This window comes from Alternaria ventricosa (genome assembly GCF_023758065.1).
Source record: "Alternaria ventricosa strain BMP 2768 chromosome Unknown scaffold_8, whole genome shotgun sequence".
In the NCBI taxonomy this organism is placed as follows: Eukaryota; Fungi; Ascomycota; class Dothideomycetes; order Pleosporales; family Pleosporaceae; genus Alternaria; species Alternaria ventricosa.
Window position 1 is genome coordinate 863,713 of NW_026055688.1, and position 27,353 is coordinate 891,065.

The 27,353-nt window shown below is 53.3% G+C and overlaps 9 protein-coding genes across 9 annotated transcripts; 5 read left to right on the forward strand and 4 right to left on the reverse strand.

The window, feature by feature from the left end:
* Window positions 1-131: 131 nt before the first annotated feature.
* On the forward strand, window positions 132-1,650 carry J4E93_005517 (uncharacterized protein; the record flags this gene model as incomplete). The annotated part of the gene is made up of 3 exons (XM_049343437.1): window positions 132-178; window positions 230-792; window positions 845-1,650. The coding sequence occupies 3 exons, from the start codon at window positions 132-134 to the stop codon at window positions 1,648-1,650; spliced, it is 1,416 nt and encodes a 471-aa protein (XP_049199530.1).
* Window positions 1,651-2,072: 422 nt separating this feature from the next.
* J4E93_005518 (uncharacterized protein) lies at window positions 2,073-6,203 on the reverse strand (the record flags this gene model as incomplete). The annotated part of the gene is made up of 5 exons (XM_049343438.1): window positions 2,073-3,288; window positions 3,336-3,643; window positions 3,722-4,122; window positions 4,168-4,486; window positions 5,319-6,203. 5 exons carry the CDS (start codon window positions 6,201-6,203, stop codon window positions 2,073-2,075), a joined length of 3,129 nt encoding a protein of 1,042 aa, XP_049199531.1.
* Window positions 6,204-6,991: 788 nt separating this feature from the next.
* J4E93_005519 (uncharacterized protein) lies at window positions 6,992-8,219 on the forward strand (the record flags this gene model as incomplete). The annotated part of the gene is made up of 2 exons (XM_049343439.1): window positions 6,992-7,345; window positions 7,404-8,219. The coding sequence occupies 2 exons, from the start codon at window positions 6,992-6,994 to the stop codon at window positions 8,217-8,219; spliced, it is 1,170 nt and encodes a 389-aa protein (XP_049199532.1).
* A 1,308-nt stretch (window positions 8,220-9,527) lies between these two features.
* J4E93_005520 (uncharacterized protein) lies at window positions 9,528-10,220 on the reverse strand (the record flags this gene model as incomplete). The annotated part of the gene is made up of 2 exons (XM_049343440.1): window positions 9,528-10,106; window positions 10,155-10,220. The coding sequence occupies 2 exons, from the start codon at window positions 10,218-10,220 to the stop codon at window positions 9,528-9,530; spliced, it is 645 nt and encodes a 214-aa protein (XP_049199533.1).
* A 1,020-nt stretch (window positions 10,221-11,240) lies between these two features.
* On the forward strand, window positions 11,241-15,094 carry J4E93_005521 (uncharacterized protein; the record flags this gene model as incomplete). Its single annotated transcript, XM_049343441.1, has 4 exons — window positions 11,241-11,924; window positions 11,971-13,479; window positions 13,526-14,215; window positions 14,681-15,094. The coding sequence occupies 4 exons, from the start codon at window positions 11,241-11,243 to the stop codon at window positions 15,092-15,094; spliced, it is 3,297 nt and encodes a 1,098-aa protein (XP_049199534.1).
* Window positions 15,095-16,668: 1,574 nt separating this feature from the next.
* Window positions 16,669-17,619, forward strand: J4E93_005522 (uncharacterized protein; the record flags this gene model as incomplete). Its single annotated transcript, XM_049343442.1, has 1 exon — window positions 16,669-17,619. One exon carries the CDS (start codon window positions 16,669-16,671, stop codon window positions 17,617-17,619), a length of 951 nt encoding a protein of 316 aa, XP_049199535.1.
* A 336-nt stretch (window positions 17,620-17,955) lies between these two features.
* Window positions 17,956-20,629, reverse strand: J4E93_005523 (uncharacterized protein; the record flags this gene model as incomplete). The annotated part of the gene is made up of 3 exons (XM_049343443.1): window positions 17,956-20,276; window positions 20,323-20,400; window positions 20,464-20,629. The coding sequence occupies 3 exons, from the start codon at window positions 20,627-20,629 to the stop codon at window positions 17,956-17,958; spliced, it is 2,565 nt and encodes an 854-aa protein (XP_049199536.1).
* A 423-nt stretch (window positions 20,630-21,052) lies between these two features.
* On the forward strand, window positions 21,053-22,543 carry J4E93_005524 (uncharacterized protein; the record flags this gene model as incomplete). The annotated part of the gene is made up of 3 exons (XM_049343444.1): window positions 21,053-21,845; window positions 21,896-22,476; window positions 22,532-22,543. 3 exons carry the CDS (start codon window positions 21,053-21,055, stop codon window positions 22,541-22,543), a joined length of 1,386 nt encoding a protein of 461 aa, XP_049199537.1.
* A 1,129-nt stretch (window positions 22,544-23,672) lies between these two features.
* On the reverse strand, window positions 23,673-26,639 carry J4E93_005525 (uncharacterized protein; the record flags this gene model as incomplete). Its single annotated transcript, XM_049343445.1, has 6 exons — window positions 23,673-23,810; window positions 23,861-25,225; window positions 25,293-25,598; window positions 25,648-26,009; window positions 26,057-26,534; window positions 26,589-26,639. 6 exons carry the CDS (start codon window positions 26,637-26,639, stop codon window positions 23,673-23,675), a joined length of 2,700 nt encoding a protein of 899 aa, XP_049199538.1.
* Between the last annotated feature and the right edge of the window lie 714 nt (window positions 26,640-27,353).

The following is a 27,353-nucleotide window of genomic DNA, read 5'->3' on the forward strand; positions in this document are numbered from 1 at the left end:
CTCTTCGCTCGTTTACGACCGAACATCTAGTAGAAACGGCACACCTCGAGGACACAGTTCCAAGTGCCATTTGACGAAATTGCCTTCGTATCGAACATACGTCACTCGCAAGTTCCAATCGCGAAAGCAAGATGGGAAGCGCTGTACAGGATGCCAAGATGCCTTCCAAGGCCGCAGTGTAAGTCTACGCGCATGTGAAATGGCACAAGCCAATGCTCAGTCCATATAGCGTCAAAGATGTCGACCTCAGTCGGATCTACTCAGAAAGCGTAGCAGCAAAGATCGTACAAGTCGCGCAACGCGGCCTCAAACAACCGGCTCCCTTACCGTCATACCCACACACCGTACCCCAGATTGGTCCCGACGCAGGCCGATACGAAGAGCGAGAAGCAGATTTTTGGACCTGCGGCTTCTTCTCAGGTTGCATATACGCGCTTCTCGAGCGCTCAATACGATACCCCCAGGCCATTGATGTCCCTGAACACGTGCGGCCACAGATCCAGGACCAACTACTCAAACTTGGTCGACACTATGGCGTTGCTATCAATCAGATGTCTGGTCGGACAGATACCCACGACATGGGCTTTATCGTGCAGCCCGCGTTACAAAAAGACTGGGAGTTGACTGGCAATAAAGAGAGCTTACAATCTGTCGTCAACGCAGCATACGCGCTCGCTTCGCGATATGACGACCGGGTAAAAGCAATTCGGAGTTGGGATGTTGCGATCAACGACCGCTACTCAATAACGGATATGTCGACAAACTTTCTCGTCATTATAGATAGCATGTGTAGTAAGGTTTCCACTCCATGCATTCCTCCTTCCCACTTACTCACACGTTCCAGATCTCGACCTCCTCTACTTCGTCGGCCACATCCAAAACGACCAAAAGCTAATCGACATCGCAACCCAACACGCCGACTCCATCATCCACGAAATCATGCGACCAGATTTCTCCTCATACCACCTCGTAAACTTCGATCCGCGAACCGGTCAACCACAAGCCAAGATGACGAATCAAGGCTGGAAAGACGATTCGACGTGGAGTCGAGGCCAGGCCTGGGCGATAATGGGGTTCTCGCAGACGTATTCTTGGACGAAGGACATCAAGTATCTGGCAACGGCGATTCAATGCGCCGAGTACTTCTTGCGTAGATTGAAAGAAGGAGAGGGAAAGTGGCATCACCCCATGGTCCCGTGTTGGGATTTCGACGCCCCACAAGATCACCCCGAGGAACCGTTACGCGACGTTTCCGCGGGCGTGATAACAGCAAACGGTCTCCTCATCATCCACCAAGCACTCCAATCCCTCTCTTCAGCCACGGCATCGGAACTTCCTTCTAGCAACACCACCAACTTTCTCGACATCGCGTTGCAGATCGTATCCCAGACGCTAGATATGTCGTACGACTCTAATCTAGCATCTTTTGAACTCCCCACCAAGAGCATGGTCAATGGGAATAGCGTTAACGGCGCAGCGGTAACATCGGAGCTCAAGATCAAAGAATCAGGGTTTGAGTGTATACTGAGGAACAGCACGACGAATTGGAATGAGCATGCGCATATGAAGTATGCGGATCATGGGTTGGTGTATGCGGATTACTATCTTTTGGAATTTGGGAATAAGCTTTTGAGGGCGGGGTTGCTGTGATGGGTGTTGGGGCATTGGGTCGAGTAGTATTTGGCGAGGAATACATGTGGAAGTAAAGCAAGTCTGCGTTTTCTGCTTGTGGTTTTGATGTGCGCTTGCTGTGAATGAGCATGTGTCAAGACGATATCAAGGACGCTAGCATATGAGAAGAGTGGAATAGGTGAGCAACGAGCAAGAGTCAAAGAACGAGTGGTTGGATTTCTTTGGAGTGCGTGACGAATGAGCGTAAGGCGTAAGGCGTGGTAGTGTATATACAGAGGTATGAAACGAGCGTGGGTATGTATATGCAACAGCATAAAACGAGTGTGATAGTGCAAGTGTGCACAAACGTGAAGAGAGACATTTACAAGAACAATGAGCGGATAAGTGCGCAGTAGCCAACAAACAGCAGGAGCGATACCTAGTCGGTCGTGGTCACTGGCTTACACAGTGACATACTCCATGATGACTGAGGTCACAACCGTGGTCTGTGGATCAGCAGGCGCGGTAGGCTCAGGCGCTTGCTCTGAGACGGCCGGCGCGCTAGAAACCCCGGGTGTAGGAGTAGGTGTAGATGAGATAGCCGGCGCGCTGGAGACCTCAAGTGAGGTCGCAGGAGTAGGCGTAGATACGGCCGGGGTCGAAACACCCAGTGTCACATACTGCGTAATGACCGACTCCAAGAGCGTGGTTGCAATCTGGGGACCCGCACCTCCAGCGTCAGGCACGACCTCCGGAACAGGAGCCTTCTTCCACTCAAACTCGCCAGACTCAGCGTTGTAAGATCCGCTCGACTGATCTGCGGGGAGAGTCGAGTTGGTGCCGTCAGGCCCAGGTCCGTTGTACACAGGCGGGTTGCCTTCGATGTCGTCCTTGTATTCGACATCGCCGTTCCAGGTTGGCACCTCGGTGTCGGACTCTGGGATGCTGACTGGCACGCTGAATACAGTGACGTTCAAGCCTTTGGGTGGCTTGTTTCGTGGGATCTCGCTGAAGTCCAAAGCTTGGATGCGCCAGCTGAACTTCTCCTTGAGATAAGCCTGTACGGTCTCTTTGTCCAGGCTCTTGAGCTCGCCAGCTGCGTGCTTCTGCGCAAGCTTTTCTGTCAAACCAATGTTACCCGTAACGATGTTTGAGGAGCTCATTCGTGGAGAAGATAGGGTGGCGAGCTGACCAACATAGTTGGGGTCTGTGGGCCAGTCGATGGGGTTGGTGCTGGGCTCGCCAAGGAAGGCGCGAACGGCGTAGGAGACCTTGATGTCGGTCGGCATGTTGACTTCGCACTGCCAGTCGGTAGCCTGAACCGTGCGGTTGACGCTGCCTCCGCCTGGACTCGGGAACGTCGCATTGACTGTCGCATTGGTCTCGCTCAGGCCTTGAGTGTGGGCCTTGTATAACTTGTTGATTGATGATGTTAGTGTCGCATTGGTCGGGCTGTTCTCAAGCTCGGGGTAGGTGTATCCAAAAGAGGTCCAGTTACGGGAAGTGGTTGCGGTCCACATATCGCCAAGGGCATTCATGTGGAACGGTGCGAGTGGCGAAGCAGTACCAAGAACGCTACCGCTGGCGACAGCGAATGAACCCATACGCTGCTCGGCGTCCTCGACCCAGGTGTCGGGGTAGCGAGTTTGGTACATAGATATGATCCGATCAATGTTACTACACACGATTAGCATTACTCTCAGCATTATGTTCCGAGGACTTACCAGTGATGGAACCAGAAGATCGGGTCAAATGCGGAAACCTCCACTATGCCCATGTGACCCAATCCGAACACGGTGTGCAGACCATCGTGCAGAGTCTCGAAATTTCCAATCTTGCCACCGTTCGCCTTGTTGCTCACTTGGCTGAAGGGTTGGTAGGTTGTCAACAACTTGTAGAGCATATCGCGGAGATTGGGCTGCTGCTTGCCAACTCGATCGTTAACCTCGCTGTTACGGCTGGTGGCATTGGCAGCATGCGGGTCAGCTGGGTACCGAATAGTGTGGTTCCAGTATTTGAACTCAAACTCGCTCTACTTGTGTGTTAGCAGCCAAGTTCTCGAGTATGATATCTTCTGCGTGGAACGCGGAAGTAGAAGGTTGAGACGTACCAGAGGAGCGAAGTCGTCATACTTCAAAGGATGAAAGTCGTATTTGTACAGAGGGTTGGGGATATACCCTGTGGTCCCATTGGGAAACGTGACGGTAGCCGTGAGGCAACGCACGTTCTCAGGGATAACACCCTCTTCACTGTTTGGCGGATCCATCGCCCAGTCCCAGTACGGAAGACGAACTCGGTTTGCGATGTCTAAGGCCTTGTTACGGGCTTCGCCGATGGGATACTCATTGGCAACCTCGACCGCGCGATCATGGAGAACCTGCTCGAATAGCGCGAGATAAGGTCGGTGCCAAGGTCCAAACATGCTGGACCCGTGAGGACAATAACCCATCATCTCATGGCCAGCTGTACCATTCACATTGTCCCATTTCTGGAATGGCACTCCGTGTATCCCTAGAAATGTCAGTCAAGCCACTGTCAAGATCACGAATTTCATACCTGCGACCTGGAAGTAAGAGATCTTTTGATCCTGGTCCATAGCCTGGAAGCGAGCAAACGCCTGGATGAAGATGTTCCATAACTCCGTGTCTTTCTGCAGTTCACGGAGTTCCTGTCGAGGGTGGACTCCAGTTCCTTGGACTCCGACAACGCTGAAGTAGCTGTCGTCTGCCTTTGCAACTCCACATGAAGGGCCATTGGTTGAGTTGGATACAGCTTGGACGCTTGCCAGTAACGAAAGTGTGGTAGCCAGACCAGTGAAAGAAAAGAGTGATTTCATCTTGGCCAACCGGTAGCGAATGAAGATGATCGTCAAGATCTGAACGAATGGAAGCTGCAACAAGTTGCGAACGAAAAGAATGAATGTCACTAGGACTGAAAGAGAGACTGGGCAAGCGATGCTGTGATGGGATTCTGGATGGACATGATGCTGTATATAAGATGTCCGTAAAATGAACGGCTGACAGCACAATCCACTGCCCCGCTGCCTGTAAGTGACGTACCGCGTTGTAGTACCGGCACTTCATGCGTAAAACATCCACCATCTGTCAAAAGGCAGGTGCCGCAGCGTGTACGCCGTTGTTGCTCGGTGCATCCTTGCATGTAGGATGATGTTCGAAACATGTTTGGTTTCTTCGCATGAACGTGCCAAGGACGGAGGAGCACGAAGTGTCATCCAGGAATACAGACAATCAGAGTCTTGTAGCGTATTGTCGAGCTTCATTGAGGGTCTAGTACCGGTGTTCACGATCTCAGTCCAGCCGCGCTTAATCGTTGACTTAGTCGTCCTAGCCAAGGCGCAGCATAGACAGTTGAGCATCTTGGGGATGTCTTAGACCGAGCGGCTAGTCGAGAATCAGACATCGGCACGAGCGGGCCATCCTCGATCGGTGCAGTATACTGATTGTGGCTGTGACGTGGGGGAGCTGTGTGATGTTGATTGTGTGAGATGGCAGGGCTGCGGCACAGACCATCACGGCATGGTGCGACGCTCACAGAGAGCAAATTGACGAGCAACCGAAATTCAGGCACCTATCAACTCGGATGTGACGGCCTGGAATGGTCGATGCGATGAAACAATGTCGGCACGTAGCGATTGCTAACCGGCAAAATTGGTGTAATCGCGATTTTGCGGGGGATGTGCTTCATACACTTTCCATAGTGTCGGGAGGCATGGAATCATCGACATCACGCGCTGTCAAAGTGCGTTTCGTGTCCTTGGCTTGTTTCGCCTGGCTTCCCTTTCTCTTTCTCGAACCTGCATTATCAGATGCGATGTGTAACCTTGCCCACTTTTTGACTCTTTTGAAAACTTCGATTACTGGCACCGGCAGCCCACCCAGCTGAGCAGCTGAGATACCATTGCTTCTTGTCAAGACGTCGACAGTTGTGCGAGCACGTGTGATGGCTGGATTCAGAGATTGACCAAAGACGGTGTCACCGAACGATGTCAACGCAATGTTCCTCAGGAGCAGAATGTCGCCAACTTTGATGCCCTCTAGTGTCTGCAGTAGTTGATTTTGAACGTGATTCTGTTCGTTGTTTGACTCTCGGGGTGGGCGCAGCCAGAACGTGACTTTGAAGTCTGAGCGAGTATCATCTGCAACGATAATCTCCCACAGGTTCATCTTGTATCCGCCCTTGCGAACGAAGACTTCTTTCTGTTCCGGAGTCGCTGTGACAACGCACAGGAAGTTTGGTGTTGGAGTTTGCGGGTAGATCGCTCGTAGACGCTGTGCGCTAGGTAACATACCAAGAGGGGTGATACTCATCTTAGGCGCGACTTTGATGAGTAGCGTATGCTCATCGAATTTGCTTGGGCTTTCAAAGTCCGATACGGTAGTTCCGAAAGAAGTAGTCAAGAAGGATGAGGAGCTGACGCTCTTATCCGTTATACCGTCTGGAAGGACCTGAGACGACAGTAGTGTGTCGTGAAAGATGAGCGAATGCTCAAGATAACCAGGTGTGGCGATCGACGGATCCTCGAAGGCGATTGATGTATCCAGGTGAGTCGTATCTTCCTGTAGAAACGACATATATCGACCTACATTGGGAAGCGAAACATCTGACACGTCTCGACCCTGAACGCTTCCTGGAAGAAAAGGCTGCGACCATCCAGTTTGAAGCCGAGTGTTCTTGGATGTCAATCCACGCCACTTCAAACATGGTGTAGATCCATTCGCAGGTGTGAATTCACCTGTTGCTGCATCAAAAGGATGGCAATCTTCCACTGCCAAAAGTGTGTCGTCATTGAATTCTAGATGGTCGCGCAACGGCGCCCCGTTGAGCATCTTGAGCCGCATTTTACGCGACAGACGCGTCTACGCGTACGTGCTGGACCGACGCGTACGCGATAGAAGTCACAGCGACAGCGTCGTCCTTCGAAATAGTTTAGGGTAGGAGTGCGAGGGTTATGTGGAGCCGAGTAGAGAGGAGTCGGAGAACGTGAGGATGTCCGGGCCTTGCACAGCAAATCCGAAGCATGACTGCAGACTGTCGCGTAATCTGATGTCGCGAGGTCCGAAAGCCGAAGCAATTCACCGAGACATGAAAAGCAATATAAGAGGCGGTCAGCTTCCGTGAGAAATAGCCGTAAGGACGTGTATTCGGTGTTACTCGATTGTCTTCGTATTTTCCAGGCAGCAACGGCCGTGAACGGGCGTGAAAGACATCATCCAGGTACCAACCACTCCGTAAGCGTCGGCGTCATCGCGCGCCCACATTCCGCGTCTTGGCGATCTAATCGCCGCATCTGATATAAAGATACGCAATGGCACCTTCCAAGACGCCCCACCGGCCGATAAACGCCTACCGAGTCCCTGCGATGTTGCGAAACCTGTCCTACAAGCTGACCTCAGCACTCTCGTCGTCAGAAGTCCCTACGTTGGCCAAGGACAGCGACGAATTCACTAAAGCGAAGAAGACGGAGGAGTTGTTCCCGACCACCGACCCCGCGGTAGATGGCGACGATTGCCTACACGACTGCGCCAGTTGCAGTGTCAAATACCCGCGCAAATTTGAGATTGATGAGACGGAAGAGCTGTACGGGCACGTGAAAGGATGGAGTACGCATTTGATTGTTGCAACGGGCAAGACGGATTGGGTGCGCGATGTCGCAGACGAGAAGGGCAGCATCATGGAGGCGGTCGACAAGGGCGATGCAAAGCCTAGCAATGGGGTGAGTTTGGAGACATGATGCTGTAAGGTTGTGTCGAGTGCGAGCTAATTGGGTATAGAAACTTATGTTATCAGCCTCCAATATGCCCGTCCCAGACCACTCCGATCATAGTTCCATGGTACTGCTACTACCGTCATGGCAGTTCATAGACAACGTCACACCTGCGAACATACCCGAACTCATTACCGACTATATCAACCCCGGTCCTACGAATAATACCCCATTGCGCCCACGGAAAACTGCCGCGCTACCACCTTCAGAAAAGCCGGAAGAGACTTCTTCCGCCGACGCCGATGCGCCCTCCTCCATACCCCCGTCGATACCCGCACCCCAACTCAAAGCCCGACCATGCCCACACAAATACCTCATCTTAATGTGCAGTCAAAAGACACGAGACGCACGTTGCGGCCAGTCCGCTCCTCTGCTACGTAAAGAGTTCGAGCGACTGCTGCGACCACTGGGACTATACCGCGATTTACACGACGAGCGACCTGGCGGCGTTGGAATATACTTTATAAGCCACGTTGGAGGCCACAAGTTCTCGGCAAACGTCATGGTATACCGACACTCTTCAGTCGTCACACGACCCGAGAGCACGAATGGCACTGCCAATGGGTATACCAATGGCGCCGAGAAGCGGCTTGCGGAGTTGAAGCTTGAAGATGATAATGGGCAGGAGGTTCTGCTGGATGCCAATAAGGAGCAGGAGGCAGAGGGTAATGGCGAGGCTGCGCAGTGTATATGGTTGGCGCGAGTGAAGCCTGAGGATTGCGAGAATATTATTAAGTACACGGTGCTGCAAGGGAAGGTGGTGAAGCCGGAAAGACAGCTGCGAGGTGGATTTGATCGATGCAAACAGCTAGCTAGTTGGTAATCGATTTTGAAGCACTGCCGTATCCTCCAGCTCAGGTGCTGTTTGACCGCCGGGTAGCTCGTATCTTGTCTCTGTGAGTTCTTGTGGTGTGGCTTCCATGCTCTCACTGTTTGTGTCTGTGGCCTTTTCGCGTTCATTGCTATTTGGATGTCTCCGACGAATCCAATACAGCGCGATGAAGATTATGCCGATGATTGTCAAGCCGCCCAAAACGCCGCCTATTACCGCACCCATATTGAGAGACTTGATTTCGGGTTCGTTAGAGGAGGACGACGAGCTGTCATCGAGAGTCGCAGAGTCGCTAGAGGTTGGTGTCGCGCTTGTTTGTTGAGGCTGTGAAGACGCGTAGCTAGAGTCGGGTTGGTCGATTGTTATGGTAACAGTCTTAAATAGAGGTGGTATGATGACTGTGGAATATGGCCCTGCAGATTCCGTGACGTCTCCAGTATTTGGTGGTGTCATGACGGTAGTCGTGGAGAGTCGTGGTATGACGAGTTTAGCACAGTATGCTACTCCGGATGTTGTTACGGCGTTCGGATAGTCTGAAGCATTCATGTCTATCGTAAGCGTAGCGCAGCCTGATGAAGCCGATGCGGTAGGGTTGAATATGATTTGCTATGTTGTTATCAGACCACAAGCTCGTAGTAGGACTGGTCGAGGGCATACCCTTTTCATCGTAACGCCTTGTAATTGGTCTTTCCTGAAAGCCGCGAGTATGGTTCTTTAGGAAGAAGGGATAGGAGCTGAGATGGAACTCATCAGGTACAGGCTTGTGGTAGTTCTGTTTACTGCGGGGAGCACTATGAGAAGCCCCCTTGAGAGGTAGGTACCATTGCAGTTGTGTCACCTCCATCAGCATGCTATGTAGTACAGGATGTGTGCATACTAGGGTAGATACAAGGTAAGGCGCCAAATGCAATTGATCACGCGCATACGGGAACAGGCATGTTTGAACCAAATCAAATACGGGGTATCATTCGTGGTACGTCGCTTAACCATTTGTCTATGGTGTTCGTCGGTCGCGTTGTGCGGCCCCTTGTCCTCGAGCTGGTGACCTATGTTGGACCCTTGCAATTCTTTTGTCTTCTCGATCTCGCACCTTGCTCGACATTGCTGGTCATGGCTGCCTCTGCTCGACGAAAATGTTTGAGTGAGTCTGACCGCTACTTCGTACTTGTAGTCCACCGGAGAATTCCGCGCGCGAAGAAAACGATTTGCTGGAGGGGACAGGCCACCACGAAGAAGCTGTGAAGGACGCTTGGATCGCTTATATCACATGGCTTGGAGTGTGTGTAGGCACGAGTCTCATCAGCCTGCGGCTTCCTTAACCTTGCCACCGGGATTGGGCGCTTCATCGATGAACTGAGGCGGCGCAGTGTCGTCTAACATGAAGTTCGGCACGCCTGAAGACTCTCCGATACCCTCAAAGTCGACTTCGTCACCCAGTGCTTCCAGCTCAGCATCCAGCTCCGACTCGTCCACATCTTCTGGCACATCGTAGCTGCGGCTTATAGCATCTTGTATATCGTTTCCCATATCCATGAGGTCCGCCATCTCGTCCTGCAGCTTATCGATCTTGTCGATGTTGACCTTGCCGTATTGCTTCCGTAGCTCTTTCGTCGTTGTCTTCATCGCGTCGATGGTAGTCATTGTGTTCTTGAGGTTGTCCTGCATCATGCCTGCCTGTTCCATGTTCCACGATTGCGCCTGAAGTTGGTCGCGCTGAGCTTCGTACTGCTTCCGCTGCTGGAGGACTTTGAGGGCTTTTTGCTTGATGGCGGTTTTGCCGGGGCCGTCGCGCATCTTGGCGAGCTTCTGCTGGTAGGTGGACAGCTCAGCATTGAGCTTGGCGAGCTTGACGTCGAGACTTTCTATGCGTGTGTCGACCTGAGCGCGTCAGTATTGGAAGGGTGTTGCCTAATAGGTAAAGCCTACATTGGAGATGGCGCTGTTGAGCGTGGGCTTGGGCGCGGTGCTCTTCGCACCGAATAGGCGATTCATGCTGGTGGATGGATATGTGGGTTGCCGGTCGGAGGGTCGCGATATGCAGCCGAGGGGAGAGGACAGGCGTGGAGTGTGTTGGCAGTGTGGGGTGAATGGCAGGCACCGAACGATGGTCGTAGCTCCGGCAGTTCCCGCTAACGTCATCGATCGTCACGTGGGCGCTAGCGATCGCCCTGACCCTGAGATGCCCAAGCAGGATTGCCATACATTGGAGTGTCCCATGGCATGGCAATTGCCGACATTGACAAGCTAACAAAAGCAAACATACCTAGGTAGTACATGATGAAGCAATTCATGAACAGCCATCTACAAATGAGTCAAATGAACTTTCTCACAGGCGGATGCCGGCATGCGATGCCAGATGCAAGATGCACCAAACCATCACACACTGCCAAAGGTCCTACATAACCTTGGAATCTCCAGCATGCGCGGTGTTCATGCCATCAGCACTAGCTCGCATGCTTATCTGAGCAGTTGCTGGGTCCCAAACTTGCAACCAAATACAGCTGGTAGTCTTCTTCCTCGACACGTCCTGGTTGATATCAGGGAGGTGCAAGTGATCTGCGGGCCTGGCACGCTATCCGTACTACGCAGCTTCTAGCCTTGTCACCACCAAACCCAACAATACCCACAACACTCCGACTCGGGAGACACAGACGTTTTCGCAGTCTTGTATCTGTAACGACACCTCGCAACAGTCGGTGCATGGGTTGATATAGAGCCTCGCGCGCTTTTCGTTTGCCATTGCCTTCCCCGCGGCCTCGTTCGCCTAGCAGGTACCTGTCCCACCTATGTAACCCAGCCCAAGCCACGAACACGCGCCCTCTGTCTCACTCGAGTCGCCCTGCTAACCAGCCCGCCGCCGTGTCCAGCTCTGCACCGGCGAGTCCCTTCTATGACGCATTGGTCGCCGCAGTAAATCTACGCATGTGCCCCACGCTGCTGCACACGCTCTCGAGTGCCTCGCCCGACCCTTCCCCTGCCCCGCCCTTGTAGCCGCAAACCACCGCAACCACCATGTTTTGGCGCTTCGGCGGGTACGCGCAGCTGTCGTCGCTCGACAGCATCCTCGACAAGCCCGACGTCACCGTTGAGGAGCTGCTCGACGAATCGGATCTCATACAGGAGCTCAAGCAGCAGAACTCGAAGCTGATAGAATACCTTCGCGATGAGAATGTCTTGGAACGCCTGCTGCGCTACGTTATCGCTGCCAGACCCGACCTGCCCCCCGACGACGACACCGGAGGAGAGCCTGCGCACGAGGCGAGGAGTCCCAGTCGGACGGGCTTTTTCGGCAAAGTCAGGGCACGCTCGACATCCACCACCAAGTCCGATGCGGGCGACAGTGAAGAGACCAAGGAGGAGCGACAGCGCATGAAGTACGCCTACGTGTCGTGCGAGATCCTATCGTCCGAAGTATGGTCCATATCAGAGGCTGTCCTTGAGAACCAGGACACTTTGCGACAGTTCTGGGCCTACATCAAGCAGCCTGCGCCGCTCGACCCCGTCCAGGCTGGCTACTTCACCAAGGTCAACGAGTCGCTGCTCGACCGCAAGATGGAGGAGATGCTCGACTTCTTCAAGTCATTGGACAACGTTGTAACAGACATGTTGCAGCATGTCGACTGCCCTGTCATCATGGACCTGCTGTTAAAGATCATCAGCCTTGAGAAGAGCGAGGGCGGACAGGGCATTGTTGACGTAAGTCGTCTTATACCCGCTTGCTGGCATGACTAACAGACTGCAGTGGCTGCAACAACAGAACCTCGTTCCCCGCCTGATATCGTTCCTCGCCCCAGATCAGTCGACTTCCACACAAACGTCAGCTGGCGACTTCCTCAAAGCCATCATCACGATATCCGCAAACGCTACCACGCAAGATCAGTCCGTCATTGGCCCCAACGAGCTTACGCGCCAGCTTGTCTCCGAACAATGTCTCAAACAACTGATCGACTTTATGCTACAAGGTGGCAACCCGCTGACAGTTGGCGTGGGCATCATCATCGAGGTCATCAGGAAGAACAACTCCGACTATGATTTGGAGAACCAAATTGGGCCGGTACCCAAGAATTCAGACCCCATCTACCTAGGAACGCTGCTCCGCCAATTCGCAAACCACATCCCGCAGTTCATGGAGCTGGTTAATAGCTCAAGCCAGATTGTGACACAGCGCGATGGTAGCACTACCAAGAAAAAGCGAGAGCTCAAGACAGCCTTTGGCGAGAAGATTGAGCCGCTTGGATTTGATCGTTTTAAGACTTGTGAGCTGATGGCCGAGTTGCTGCACTGCAGTAACATGGCTCTGCTCAACGAACGGGGCAGCGAGGCTGAGGTCAGGAGGCGAGATGCCGAGCGGGAACGTCTCAAGGCTGACGGCAAATTGACTTCAGCGATCTCCGGCAACCCAGGCGATTTCTCCACCAGTGTCGATAGCCAAGGCTTCCATCACGCGCGCGCCCCATCTATGGACTCTCCTGCAGAGATAAAACCTCTGCACGTCCAAAATAGCTCGGAAGACGACTTTGAAAAGGTTGTCGCGCCGGAGGTTGCTGTCGAGGAGGCCAAAGACACCGCAACAGAGAAAGAGCAGATTGGAGAGCCATTGGAGCCTTCGCCAAAGCTGCCACCGAGAGATGCGCCGCAGGAATCTTCTGCCACCAAGACTGCAGGCGACGATGGCGAGTTTGTTGATGAGCCTCTAACACCGCCCAAGGACGCTGCAGCACCTACTGAGAAACCTGCATCTCCATCTAAGCCGGCAGATGATGCCGAGTCACCCACATCAGCAGGCCTGAGTGCCAAGGTCGACGAGCTTGAACTGGATACCGACACCGTTATGAACGACCGTCAGGAACCGACAGAGCCTGCGAAGACCGAGAAGTCGGATGCCGATGTCAAGACCCCGCCATCTCTTCTCACACAGCAGCTCAACCAGACCTCGGATACCACTACCGCTGAACAACCCGAGAGCCTCTCACCCCATCCAGACGACAAACCAGCGCCACTGTTTGCGGGTAAGAACCGCAAAAGTGAAGCCGAACCAGCCAGCATCGACACCTCGCGCTTCACCGCACCAGTAGCAGGTTCAGATCTTTCGGAGATAACTCCCATCGACGAGTCTCAGAGCGTGCGTTCGGTAGTATTCGGCAGTGCAGAGGATGCTGCAGGCTTCGAGATCGACATTGACGGTACGCCTGTTGTTGGCGACTTGCTGAAGATCACATTCGTTGAGAACAAAGTTGTACCAACGATACTGGTAAGCCCACTCGGTTTCTTTCAGCAGTTCATGCTAATACTTTCAGGACTTCTTTTTCCGCTTCCCGTGGAACAATTTCCTACACAATGTAGTATACGATGTTGTTCAGCAAGTTTTCAACGGCCAGATGGACCGTGGATACAACCGCCAGCTAGCGATTGACCTCTTCGATAACGGAGGCATTACCGAGCGCATCATCAAAGGACAGCAGGAGAGCGACAAATCGCACCAAGAAACGTCCATGCGACTAGGGTACATGGGTCACCTCACCCTGATCGCGGAAGAGGTGTTGAAATTTACAGAGCGACATACCGACGAAGTTTTGTCGCAGATGGTCCTAGAGAAGGTCCACGCTCAAGAGTGGGTGTACTATGTGGAGCATATTCTGGCTGAGACGCGAGAGCGCGACAACGCCATTCTCGGAGGCGTCCGACCTGACATGAGCGTCGGCCCCAGACAGGCTGTGCTCAACGCCGTCAACGCGGCGAACAACAACTTCGGAAGCGACAGTGGCGGGCTCTCCAATGCAAGCCTTGCCAATAACGGCAACATAGGCCTCGACAGCATGGAGCTCACCAATGCTGGTGACACTGAGGGTGGTGGGTACACCTTCAGCGGAGGCTCCTTGCTTAGTGGCTTTACTAACTCGAGTGACGAAGAAGACGAAGACATGGACGATGTCGACACCGAGAGAGAGCGGGAACAACGACAGGGACCTGTCGACGACTCCGAACAAGTGGGTGAAATCTCATTTGACGATGCTGATATGGACTATCGATAAGTCCATGGCCCCGAGCATACACACTATACCACGAATGTTTCCCGCCCTTGGTGCGTTTCCTTTTCTTATACTTGTTTGTATCATGAGCGGGAACGGACAGACGGCTCGCATGCTAGATCTATGGGCCTATCATCATCCTTTCTGTACATACATTCCTTGCGCCATCCGACAGGGTGTATGATACATGTAGTAATACGCATCGTGAGATGTGGTTTCCTCTCATCTCCTTTGTGTGATGTACCACTGGATGATTGGGCTTCATTGATCTGGTATGGTGTCCTCTTTCCTCCTCGCTTCCATCTGCTTGTCTCCTCTTTGTCAACCCTTTCTCTGTAAAATCCGATTTGCTCGCGTTCCATCTCCGCCCTATACTGTCGTCCTATACTACCATTGAACAGCTCCACTAACACAACTTTCCAGCCCAGCATCCCACCGCCCCTCCAGATCCCCCCATCGCGCGCCCGCCGCCAATTCGCCCTCCGCCTCGCCCAACGCAAAGCGCAGCTCGAATCAACGCGCGAAGCAGAAGAAGACCCAGACGACGCTTCCGCTCCGAAAACCCAAGAACAAGAAGAACGCGAAGGACACCAGCGCTTCGCACGCATGTTCGAAGGCATCGAAGACTCTTCCGACGACGACAGCCTACACAGCATCGAAGGCATAGGAGAGGATGAGGAGAGCATACTAGGTCGCATCGAGGTTGAGGGTCAGGAGGTGGGCAGGAGGAGCCCGATCAAAGTGGCCAGTCCCGAGAAGGTGAGCAGTCCGGAGTTGGAGCGGGGTCCGAGTGGTGGTGGGGAGTGTAAGGAGGAGGAGAGGAGAGTTGTGGTTTAGTGTGTTGTTGATGTGTTTATGAATGTGGTTGGTGGATAAGGCGCAGGCTTCGTCAGCGGGGTCGTTGATTTGTAGATCTACGTTGCTGTTGATGGGCATTGCGCAGGTTCATGTATGGTTTACGCGATGTTGGCATGATGTATGCAGTAATGCATGGTTATGAGATACCCCCTTCGATCTATCTCTTTGGCTCCTGTATTTCACGTTGAGCTGGAGCAAGTGCAGGATCACTGAAGCGTTGGAAAAATTTGCTTCACGATCTCTTGTCGTTTACGAAGACGAGGCAGGTACGGCATTGGCGAACAGTACCTACCCATTTCGACGCTCACGTCAGGTGACTTGGCGACACGCTAAGTAGATCCTTAGCGCGTCCGCCATCCACCCTTCCCTACCATCAACACTCACAGACTCCACACACAAATCACATGCCACCCACCACTATGTCCTCCCAACCCGCTCCTCCCCGCCCTTCAAACGACCACCGCCGCACCTCAGGCGCCCCCAAACGCCAATCCATTCTCCCTAAACCCTCCTCCATCTTCCTCGACACCACCGTCCTCATCGCCCAACACGCGCAAATCACCGGCACGCACCCCGTCACAATCGGCCCTAATACCGTTTTACACCCACATAGCAAACTCAGCAGCGCGGTCGCACCTGTTGTCCTCGGTGAAGGCTGTGTGGTCTTTGAACGCGCGAAAGTGGGTGTTGGTATGGGTGCTGAGGGGGATGCGGAGGGGAAGAGGGGGAGTATGGCACCTCCTGCAAGAGGGAGTGCGGGTGTGAGGGAATCTATGCGTAGTGAGGGGACGGTGTTGGGACGGAATGTGGTTGTTGATTCTGGGGCGGTTGTTGAGGCGGCGGAGGTGGGCGAGGGGAGTGTGGTTGAGGTTGGTGCTGTGCTGGGGAGGGGCAGTATTATTGGGAGGGTATGTATACTTTCTAAGGTTTGATTGCATCCCGGGAGCTTCAAACTAACATGTTTGTAGTACTGCACTATATCGGCTTCTTCGGTTATACCGCCTTACACCCGCTTGCCAGATTATACGGTCGTGTATAGTGGGAACCAACAAAGGGTGGATCGGACACTGCAATTAAGACCGGAGATTCTGGAACAGAAGATGGCGGTGCATGCGAAGCAGTTGGATATGTTTAAGAAACTTATTCCCAATAATATTGCGAAATGGTCTTGAGGGAAGGACGTACTCGGGGATTTGCGCCATCCTTCGAATCCAGACAGGACGAGTTTTGACACAACGCCTCGACAACGTTCTTACACAAATGTCTGCCTACGGCAGCGGTTCCAGGGGTGAAATATTTTTGGGCAGTGAAAGTGAGGTATTCCTACGGGACTCGGCGCTGGTTGCCTTGTGAAAGCTTTGGAAAGCCATAGCAGAAGCAATGGCAGCAGTCTTTCACCGACCAGTGGGCCCTCTGGGACTATACAATCTCCTCTCTGATTGTATATGTACGAAGCACCTCCACCGTTCACGACAAGAACCACCACACCACTCAGCTCTACCGCCGATCGCGTTCAACCAGCACTAGCACCAGCACCAGTATTGTGACCAACAATGCCTCTCTACGCCTCCAAATCAGCTTTCCTCGCTTTGGACATGAAGGCATGTCCCACGCCGCCCTCCGACCCCTCCTGTCCTATCTGCCGCGAAGATCTCCAGCCTCACGAGCCAGAAACCTCATCCGCGGGCCCTTCAGGCGAAGTCGCACAAAATGACACCCCCATCCCAAACAGTTCCGCCGCTGACCACGACACCACCGCCGTCAACAGCGCACCCGCTGAACCAAACGAAGATCACTCTCCCGTCAAGGTCACCTGTTGCAACAACATCTTCGGTCGCAACTGTCTAGAAACCTGGCTCACCAGGGGAAACAGCTGTCCATTCTGTCGCGCCGAGTTCTTCCCCTCGCAGACCGTACCAACCCGAATGACATTCGCATGGTATGCTCGGGCCATTGAGGCAGCACAAGCTCGAGCCGCCGAGAGGGCGAGAGCTCGATACACAGAGGGCATGCAGGAGGTGACAGCTCGATCCGGAGAGGGCATGCAGGCGGCGACAGCTCGATACAGAGATAGCATCGGTCGCATTACACTCATACACGAAATGAACCTGCGTGCACAAAGAATGCTGGAGGAGACAGTGCTACAGCGTACGCTTGAGGCTCTGCAGCAGGCGAGTCCGGGTGTGGAATTGGCGGACCGAGATGACGCTGAGGATGAGGATGAGTTGTCCTCTGAGCCCGAGTCGGAGGATGAGTCTGAGTTGATTCCCGAGCTAGAGTCGGAGGATGAAAACGAAGGGTACTACTCGGAGTCTGGGTCTGTTCTGAGTGAAGATGAGGACGACGGGTCTGAGTTTGAGGATGAGGATGAAGATGAAGATAGCGGTGATGAGGGCGGAGGGGGCGATGGGCCCCGGAGGGACCTGGATCTGGAGGCGCGGTTTGTGTTGGGTGCGCTCATACAGGTGCTTCAGTGCGAGCCTAGAGTGGCGTCGCTGGAATAACGAGTGTAAAGGAAGGTTGCGACAGGCTGGAAAAGATGACGTATTCCTTTTCCATGGTTGCATTACTTATAGTCATCCATAAATAATCATGTCGAAGTAGCACTTGCTTCAACTATTACAAGTTCAGCATCTATCATAATCATCCCCTGACTTTGCACGTCTACCTCTACCAACGTACCTATTCGCCTATGACCAGTTGGGATAGCTTGAAACATCGTGGTATCCAACGATCCAACAGCTGGTCATAGCCGAGTAGGTAGGTTGGTAGAGATAGATGCATCTATCAGAATACACCACATCTCCCACAATAACCGTCCCAACCCTACCCGTCCCATCTTACTGCCACCGAAACGCATCCCCCGGAATAAAGAAATTCGCATCCTCAAACGTAATAACACGATCCATATCCAGAAAATGACTGTCCATAAACGCATCCGACAGATTGAGCAGAGACTGATCTTGAGTGCTATGCTGGTTCCCAGTCGCGCCAGTATTGCCATATGGAGCAAGAGAGGGACCGGATACCGGGACTCCGTTTCCGGGCTGTTGGTACTGCTGTAATGGGGTATGACTCGAGTAACTAGCTGGTACTTGCGGCGATGCGTATATGGGAGGTGGCGGCTGTCCGGATGGTGATATCGCGTGTGTGATTGGGAGGCGCGGGTTGTGTTGCTCGTAGTTGCTGGGCGAGGGCACGGTCGTGTTCCGGGTTATGTCTGGAGGCGGGATGCGTCGCGGACTGAGGGTTGAGTGTGAACTAGTGAAGCTGTTGGTACGTCCGTGGCTCCTCATTAGAGAACGTTCATGCGCAAGGCTTCTGGAACGCGCTTGTGGTGTTGCTGCATAAGTCGGACTAGCGTAGTTTTGTGGGTCGAGGGTCAGGCCGTTGTGGTCGTAAAAGTCGAAGCGGAAATTTGCGTCGTTTTGGCAGGCTTCGAGTAGTCGTATGAGGTGGCTCGCATATATTCCTGCCTGGTTTGTTGGTTTCGCGTCGTTTGATTTTTTTCCTTTCCATCTTGCTGACATTTCCTCGAGATTGTGGATCAGACGATCGAATTCTGAACGCAGAGGTTTGCGGGTGGCTTGGTGTTCGAAAAGCAATGCTTTGGCAGCGATGAAGGCGCAGAATGAGAACTGGACGTTGACGAAGGGTATGGGGGTGTGGGTGAGGAATTTGTCGACAATGTTTGAAGTTTCTACGGCGGCGAGCTCGCAGGTCTGGGCGCTGCATTCTTTTGGTAATGCGACGAAATCGTTCCATCCGCGGGGCGGGTATCCAATTGGGTGATGCAGTAATATCATCGAGGTATTATGTGTGATGTGGGCTAGAGTCAGATTAGGATCCATGTCGACCACAGTCCTGTCTGACGAGATGTTGGAGTCCTTCCATCTGGGTGGCAGGAAAATCTTCCATTGCACAAGTCTCAAGTCCAGCTCTTTGAAGCGCGTCAGCCAACTGACTGCATGCTCCTTGTCTTGCCAGTTGATCCTTTGTTGAAGGAAGAATGTCGTCACCTGACTCAAACTCTCGGTTGCTTCGACGCAGTATGCGAATGCGCCTAGCTTAGAAGCATCAATGTAGCCGTTGGCGGAATTGGGGCTGGCTCCTGGAGGCAAGTGCTCGACTGCTGGATCTTCTTCGTTGTATTGCGCGGGCACGTTTGCTAGTGAGCGTCCAATGCGGGCGGCGGCCTTGTTCCAGATGCCGAAGTAGGGTGTGGTTACCGGCTCTTCTCTGGTGAAGAAACCGCCGTCTGCCGGTAACCGACGGTGCACATCATCTGCTGTGAGACTGGTGTTCCATCCCGTGGACACCGAACAATATCGATCGAGCAGGAAGATGATCCAGAACAATCTTCGTCGCTCTTCCAACTCCGTCCAGTCGTTTGAGGGCTTCACTAAACGCACAGGCGTCATCAGTGATCCTGATTGCGATGTCGATGGCTCGGTAGTAAGTTGGAGGTAGTCTATAGTCCTCGTGAGCGACCCGATCAACGGCCACGCTCTTTGTGTTTGGCCGTCATTAAGAAGATCAAAGACTAGGAAGATGAGGGCCTGCAAGCTTTCGATGGTGACATTGCGCATCGCATGCGTTTCCACGATCATCCGGGAGACCCTCGTCTGTTGAAGGATCTGATCATTATCCAGATACAGTACGTCGGGGTCCATGTGTCGCAGAGCAACGGCGACTAGAGCATGAAGGACCAACACATGTCCTGGATCCTGACAACCTTGGCGCACTCGCGTTTGAAGTCTCGCCTTATGAATATATGGGATCCAATGATGGAACGAGATGCAAAAGAAGTCTGCAACCTTCTCGAGTAGTGGTTGAGATGGCAAATGCTGCGCGATATCAACATCCTCGAAGGGAAATAGCCAACTCTCCGCAATCGGCATTTCGAATCTTCTTTTCAATGGATTTGACACGCCGTTCCCTTCTTCGGAACCTCTGGAGCCATCCTCTGCGGATTGGTGGATGTGGCTATAATCGGGAGTAGGCGCGACATACGGCGCGTGTTCCTCTACACGGGGCGCGCGTTCTTTTACAGCACCGGGGCTTTCATGTGCGACGACATGGCCATTCGCCAGGGTATCATGGTCTCTATACCGTGGTCGGATGTTTCCCGCATCATCTAGCAGTATCTTCTCTAGAAAGGCTACCGAGCGTAAGATTGAGTTCATCGTAGAAGAAGTACCACATACCGACGCGGCGGGTCAACGCCTCAACAGCTCCGGGCTTAAGCCCAGGTTTGTTCTTTGGCTGATAAACACATTCAGAGGCTATGGCACATTAGCGACGCGGTGTAGCGACGCGAAATAGCGCCAATCGACAGAAAAACTCACACAGCCTCAAACAATGCGAGCACGAGGGGGTCTCGCGCGAGCATCGCAGCTTGCGTTGCTTGCAGCTGACGCAGGCGGGCGTGTCACCGCCCACCGAGACGGGACCGTCGTCCTCGCCTGCTTGGCTACCATTGCCAACCGAGTAATTGGTCCACCCAGCCGACATCAGCACGACATCGCAAAAGCGCTGATCAAGAAGAAGCAAATGTGGAGGATGCAGCGAGCGGCGGGCATCGGGATAAATCCAAATTACTCCACACGCGGGCCCCGCGCGGGCTAACCCTCCTTTCGGCTGATCACGATCACTCCACCCCGGAAGCCATCCGATTTCATCAATACGGGACGGGAGCCTATGGCGATACGCGGTATCGATATATCTTTCGGATGCGCTACCTATTGAAGCTTGGGTGTAAAGAGGCACGAACTGTCTTTTGCACCCATTGGTACCGCCCACAGGGGGTCACGCCATAGAACTGGATACAGGAGACTACGGAACATGTAGAGGCGCAAGCGCACAGCCTCTGTCCGAAAGAACTCTCAGGTTCTGCATCTTCACACAGTCTAAGCTCTTGATGACGCTCAGGACACTATGCCTCCACTCGACGGCTTCTCAAACAACCCGTTCAAGACCCATGCCGATTTCAAGACCGCATCCATAGCACTCCTTCGCGCATTGAAGCCATATCAATCACCTCATGGCGCCAGGATCAAACTCCCGTTGTCAACTGGCACCCATTTCGACGATGTCGCCGCTCAGCTCGAAGGATACGCCCGGCCGCTATGGGCAGTCGGTGCGCTGATGCACTCCAATGTCGTATCCAAAGACGAGTACGGAGAGCTTATCAAACCTTACGCATTAGGCCTGGCCAACGGTACTAACCCACATCACGAAGAGTACTGGGGTCCCGTCGTACTACGCGATCAAAGGATGGTGGAAATGGAGATCATCTCGTTCGCGCTACTATCAGCTCCAGAGACAATGTTCCATTCGCAGACCAAAGAAGCGAAGAGGAACATCATGGAGTGGCTAGGAACTATCAATGGCAAAGACTTCCCCACGACGAATTGGCTGTGGTTCCGCGTCATGACTAACCTAGCGTTGATCAAAGTATGTGGCGTGCCCAAAGAGCATGTTCTCGATGCGATGAAAGCAGATTTGGATCTTATGGAGCAATTCTATCGAGGGGATGGCTGGGCAGCAGATGGTATCTGGAGTGACGAGGGACGACAGGCAGATTACTATTCCGGCAGCTTTGCGATACAGTTCTCGCAGCTTATCTATGCGGAGATGGCACGAGATCTGGATCCAGAGAGGTGCGAAAGGTTTCGGGGTAGAGCGAAGGCATTTGCAGTGTCGTTCTGGCAGTACTTTGACACGAACGGTATGTTGAATGCCTACCGCAGGCACCCAACACTGACTAAAGCATCCTAGGTGCCGCTATACCCTTCGGCCGCAGTCTGACATACCGTTTCGCGTTCGCCGGATTCTGGTGCGCTGCTGCTTTCGCAGAGGTCGAACTCCCGGAACCACTCAACGACTGGGGCGTGATCAAAGGTCTGTTACTCCGGCATTTCCGCTGGTGGAGCAAGAAAGACGACATGTTCAACATCGACGGCACCTTAACAATCGGCTTTACCTATCCCAATATGTACATGAGCGAGGACTACAACAGCCCACAGTCTCCTTACTGGGCCATGAAGTCTTTCCTAGCGCTAGGACTGCGGGAAGACCACCCGTTCTGGACTGCAGAAGAGAAGCCTTTACCCAGTGCAGAGTTGGCAGTTATGCCAGTCAAACCGGCTATGCACATCCTCTGCAACCAGCCAAACCACCACTTCCTCCTATCCATGGGCCAATTCTGTCCTTGGCCCCTCAAAGCCACAGAAGCCAAGTACGGAAAGTACGCTTACTCCTCGCACTTTGGCTTCAGCGTGCCTACTGGTACTTTGATACAGCAAATCGCACCAGACAGTACACTCGCAGTGAGTAAAGACGGCGGCGAGACATGGCGGGTACCATGGAAAGTCACAAACCATCGGTTTGCTACTGCACAACTGATGCACAAAGACGAATGTATAGAGGACATATCGTGTTTGACGAGCACATGGAGACCCTGGGCCGACGCCGATATCACGGTACAAACACACATCCTGGCTCCTTGCTCGCGCTGGCCAGATTGGTATATCCGCTGGCATCGCTTCACCAACAACGGATCTAGTACAGTTACTATCCAGGCCGTTCAAGGTGGCTTTGCGATCCAAGGGCGGGGCGATAAGCTCGGGGAAACCTTACCAGCACACGCACACAGCTCTGAATTCTCCATCCAAGCAAGCGGAAACAATGCATCTTTCCCGCAAGGCACGGTAACAACCCAGAACTCAGCTCTCATCTGCTCCAACGCCGGGGCTAGCGGCATCGCTGCCCTAAACTCACACAATACCAACCATACAACGGAAAGAATGTATGCGGACATCCTAAAACCGGACGCGAATACGAATTTAATGTGGCAGCGCACACTCATTCCCACTATTAGGAATGGACTGATTATACCGCCAAGTAGGACAGGGCAGCCATCTTCTGAGTTTGGTAGCGCAGTGTTTGCTCTGGCTAGGACGGATGACAGAGAAGAGCGATACGCGGGGTTGGATCACAGTCAGTTGTGGGGTGATGTACCAGTACTGGATACTGGGAGAGGGAAGGAGAGAGACAGGGAGTGGTGTATCAAGCTTGAGTAGATGTGCGATAGACTAGCTGAGCAGCACAACGTATCAACATAGTTCTGAGCAGCGTTTAAGGATGTTTCTCAGCACAATAAACGCGTATTCCACAGGACTATCTTTTGAAAACATGTTCTAGTATTCAATCTAGCAAAAAAGACCCGCAAGCCAAGCTAATCGTGCAAATGTGATAATCGGTATATCTTCCTCCGTTCCTCAATCCGATACAATAGGCGCCCAGACATTTCAAATATTGTCCGTTATAGCTAGAGAACACACAGATAGTACAAGCAGGTCATGATCTTGCCAATCCGCATCACGTATGTGCAGAGGGTGATTTTTTTGTAAATGACAAAAAGTCATAGAAAGACCACGTATAGCCTCCTTAGCTTGCGCTGAGGTCCAAGACACCGGGTAACGCCAACATGATTGATTAGCAAAAGGTGGCTGCTGCCGCGAAGGACAAGTTGTTTGAGTGGTGATTGGTGTTTCTACCTCTTCCTCACGCAGAAGAAGAGACCAGTGCGACCAAGGAACCACAAGCATCCGATGAAACGGACAATGGCGAGCGCAGCGGTAGCCCACAGAAGGGCCTGGAAGAAATGCGCGGTTCTGCCGGAGGCGCTTGACTGTGATTGAGTTAGTAAAATGATCGAGATAAGAAGTTCAAGTGACTTACAGAGAAACCGAAGCGGTCAAAGTTGTCCTGGGTAATGACAACCGCAAGTGTGGCGTTTGAACCAATCCAGGCTGTGCACAAATGGGTACGGAAAGACTTGTAAGAGTCCTCTAGAGTCTTCTCGTCGCTCTCGACAGGTGGTACGTAAGGAGCGAGAGCACGCTTGACGGTGGCCTCGAACTGGCTGTCGATATCGGCTTGTGGCAGATCCGGCTCCTCGATAACGTTGTGCTTTCCGTCGGCTCCCTTCTCCGTCTTCGCTGAGGGAAGCGCATCTGCCTTGTCGGATCCCTTGGTACCCCAGGAAACATCGTGCCAGTTGGAGAAGGCGTAGACGTTGAGGATGTTGACGTAGGAGGACATGATGAGCAGATACTGCGGGAACGAGGTGAACATGTGCCATGGGTCCATGTAGAGGAACGAGGCGACGTAGTAGAGACCGAAGGTAGCCGCAAGAGCGATAATGATAATACCGACACCGCTCGACGAGAAGAAAGACGAGGCAAATGCTTCCGGCGATGACGTGTCGAGTTTCTGCGAGGACGGGTTCGTGAAAGCCTGCACAACGAGGTATATGGACAGGATAACAATGTAGAACTGGATGAGACCGAAAACGCAGAAAGAGACCAGGTAAGACCACTTGGAACCCTTTGGACGATTACCAAAGGCCAAAATGAACTGTAGGACCAGGAATGCGAGGTAGAGATAGGTGACGATGACGTTGAAGATGGGCGTGACAGTGTTTCCGAAGGGCCAGGCGTCCCGGGTATCGGTTTTGGTGCCGACAAGACTCATGATAACGACGGTGGTAAGCCAGAAGGAAGCCAAGGAGAACCAGGCCATGATGGTCTGGAAGACGTTGTACAGCATTTGAATGTGCAGGAAGAACATGCGGACGAGGTTGTGGCCACTCTTGTACATGCGGCCGAAATGGAGCAGGGAGTAGATACCGGCAGCGAAGGAACCGTTCAACCAACGACGACGCTGACCGATGAATTCGGCAGCACCCTCAGGCACATCGGTTTCACCCTTGGAGGCCTTGATGTAGGTAAGATGCCACTTGGATCCAGCCTTGGCGACAAGCTCGAAACACAGAATACGATCTTCGGCCAAGAACATGTTCTTCTTGAAAATGTTCATGCCCTCGATACCCTTCTTTCCGAGAATCTTGGCGAGTGTGTGGTCACCGTGGAAGTACTGCTCGAGCGGTCGGCCCATGATAGCACGGTATCGGTAGGCCGAGAAAGCACCAGGCAACACAGAGACGTATCCGAAGGAGGATTCCAGCGGCTTGTCGAGAATGTTACTGATCTTGTACTCGAAGTTCTGGGCGGCTACAAGGGGGTTGAGGAGGTTCTTCCAGCCCTGCATCCTGTCAGTATTCCTTCATGTTCAAGGCATTATACTCCAATTTTGAGAGGATAAAACGTACCTTGCCCAACATAGCGTGAATCTCACCGCAAGCACCACCGAGATCCTTGTCGTTGTAGAAACCTTCCCAGAGGGCGAGAAGGGACTTGGGACCAGGCTTTGTACCAGCATCGAGCAGAATGCAGACTTCGGGATTGAGGATGCGACCAATAGCAGTGAAGAGCCATCTGTGGGAGTTGATCTTCTTGCTGTTCTTCTGCTTCAAGCAGAACATCATCTGAACGGGGGGAAGTGTGCTGGCGCTGTCATCGTGGGGGCGAATGAGCTGCTGGTTGGGCGTAACGGAAAGTTGCGTGGTGTATTCGAACTGAGTTGTTAGCGAAGTGCGAAATGACTAATATTTGCTTAACACTTACGATATGCGCAACGGTCTCGTTTCCGTCAATGTCCTTCTTCATGACACCGTCCTGGTAGATACCGACGGTGGCGAGCAGGTCAAGAGTACCCTTGTCGCAGGGGTCAATACCGTCGAAAACCAAGCACACAACGATCTTCTGCCAGGCCGGACCGCCCTTGTTCCAGAACTCGGACTTTTTCAGGTTGACAATGTCGCGGATGTTCTGCATGACACCGTGCAGAGTACGGGCAGTAAGAACCTTGTCTTCGTTGTAGTAGGTAATGGCAATGAGCAGCTCGGTGTGGCGGTTGTACATGGCCGGACGCAGATTGTAACCGTTCTTGAGGGTAAAGTCGTTGGGGTCGCATGTCGCAGCAGTGTCTAGCGGCTGTCAGACCTAAATGGGAAATACAGAACGTGGGACTTACAGCGCATGTGGGTGAACTCCTCGCTACCGCTCTCGAGGTCATTGCGGTACTTGGCCTGGATGGCGTTCTGGATGGCAGAGGGGACAGGGTAGTCGGCACTCAGAACGGAACCCTGGACAAGCTTGACCTTACGGGTCATACCACGCTTGAGACCACCGGCGGCACCTCCGCCAGGCTGCTGTCGCTGCCTCCATGCCTCGGTCGAGCTGGTCTCGCTCCTCTGGTATGGTGATGGGGCTCGCTGGGGAGCACCGAAGTCGCCCTGCGCATCGTAGCCACCGGACGCCGAGTAGGAAGTGCCGGCGTGGGCCTCGCCAGGGTATTGTGTTGGCCTGTCGGTCGCGTAGGACTCGGTCAAGCTGTAGGTGGAGTGCGGGCGGACCTCAGGGTTGCCGTAGAAAGGGTCCGGGTGGGCGCCGGTAGGGTTCTCGTGCAGCAGCGAGCGGCCTACTTCCTCCTCATCGTGGGTGCGGTCGTACTGCGGACGCTGTCAGTATGTCGTGCCTTCCGCCATATCATCAGGGGCGCCTACGCCGGTGTTCGGGTCTCCAAGGTTATAACCTTGGTTATTGTTGTACGCCATGACGTGCTGCAGTCCACGGGCCGGCGCTGCAGATGGCGGAGTTGAAGGGAAAAAGGAATAGGCGGTAGGGGTATAAACGGTTGAGATAGAAGAAAGGCGGCAGCGCACAACTCGGGGTGTCGCTTGATAAAGGTGGATGGAATGTCTGGGGCGCTTCAGGGCTGAGAAAGCTGAAGGGACGCGCGCTATACCCCTTGTGGTGGGATGGGGGAAGGTGCGCTAGGAAAACCGCCGTCTCTGAAACACGGCTTAGCCAGTTTCTATTCGTCGTCGCCGTGTAAGCTGCGCGTTTCGGATGCAGCTGGGCACTCCTTTAACAAGAATGCATTCGTGGAGACGCTTCAAGAACGGGCGATCGCTCCTACTTGAATTCGACGGCAACCGCAAAACCTGCTGGCGGTGAAGCACACGACCGAAGCACATGAAGTCTCCGTCGTCTGTCAGTGTGGCGCTAGCCGGCCACGACGACCTAAAATTAGACAGGCCCTGGACGCTTGCTTGCTCAGCCTCACCAAAGTCTACCAACATCGCTATTGCCGGCATACTATGATACTATCATGTAGACTGCCTGACTCGCCCTGCGCAGACTACTCCTACGACGTGCATACAACGCCCGTTGCCGTCGAGTGGCTGAAATGCTCAAAATCCCCTTCTGCACGGCTGCGCGTCTCTGTCTCAAGCTAGGGGTCGCACGGTCGACGTCAGCCAGCTTCC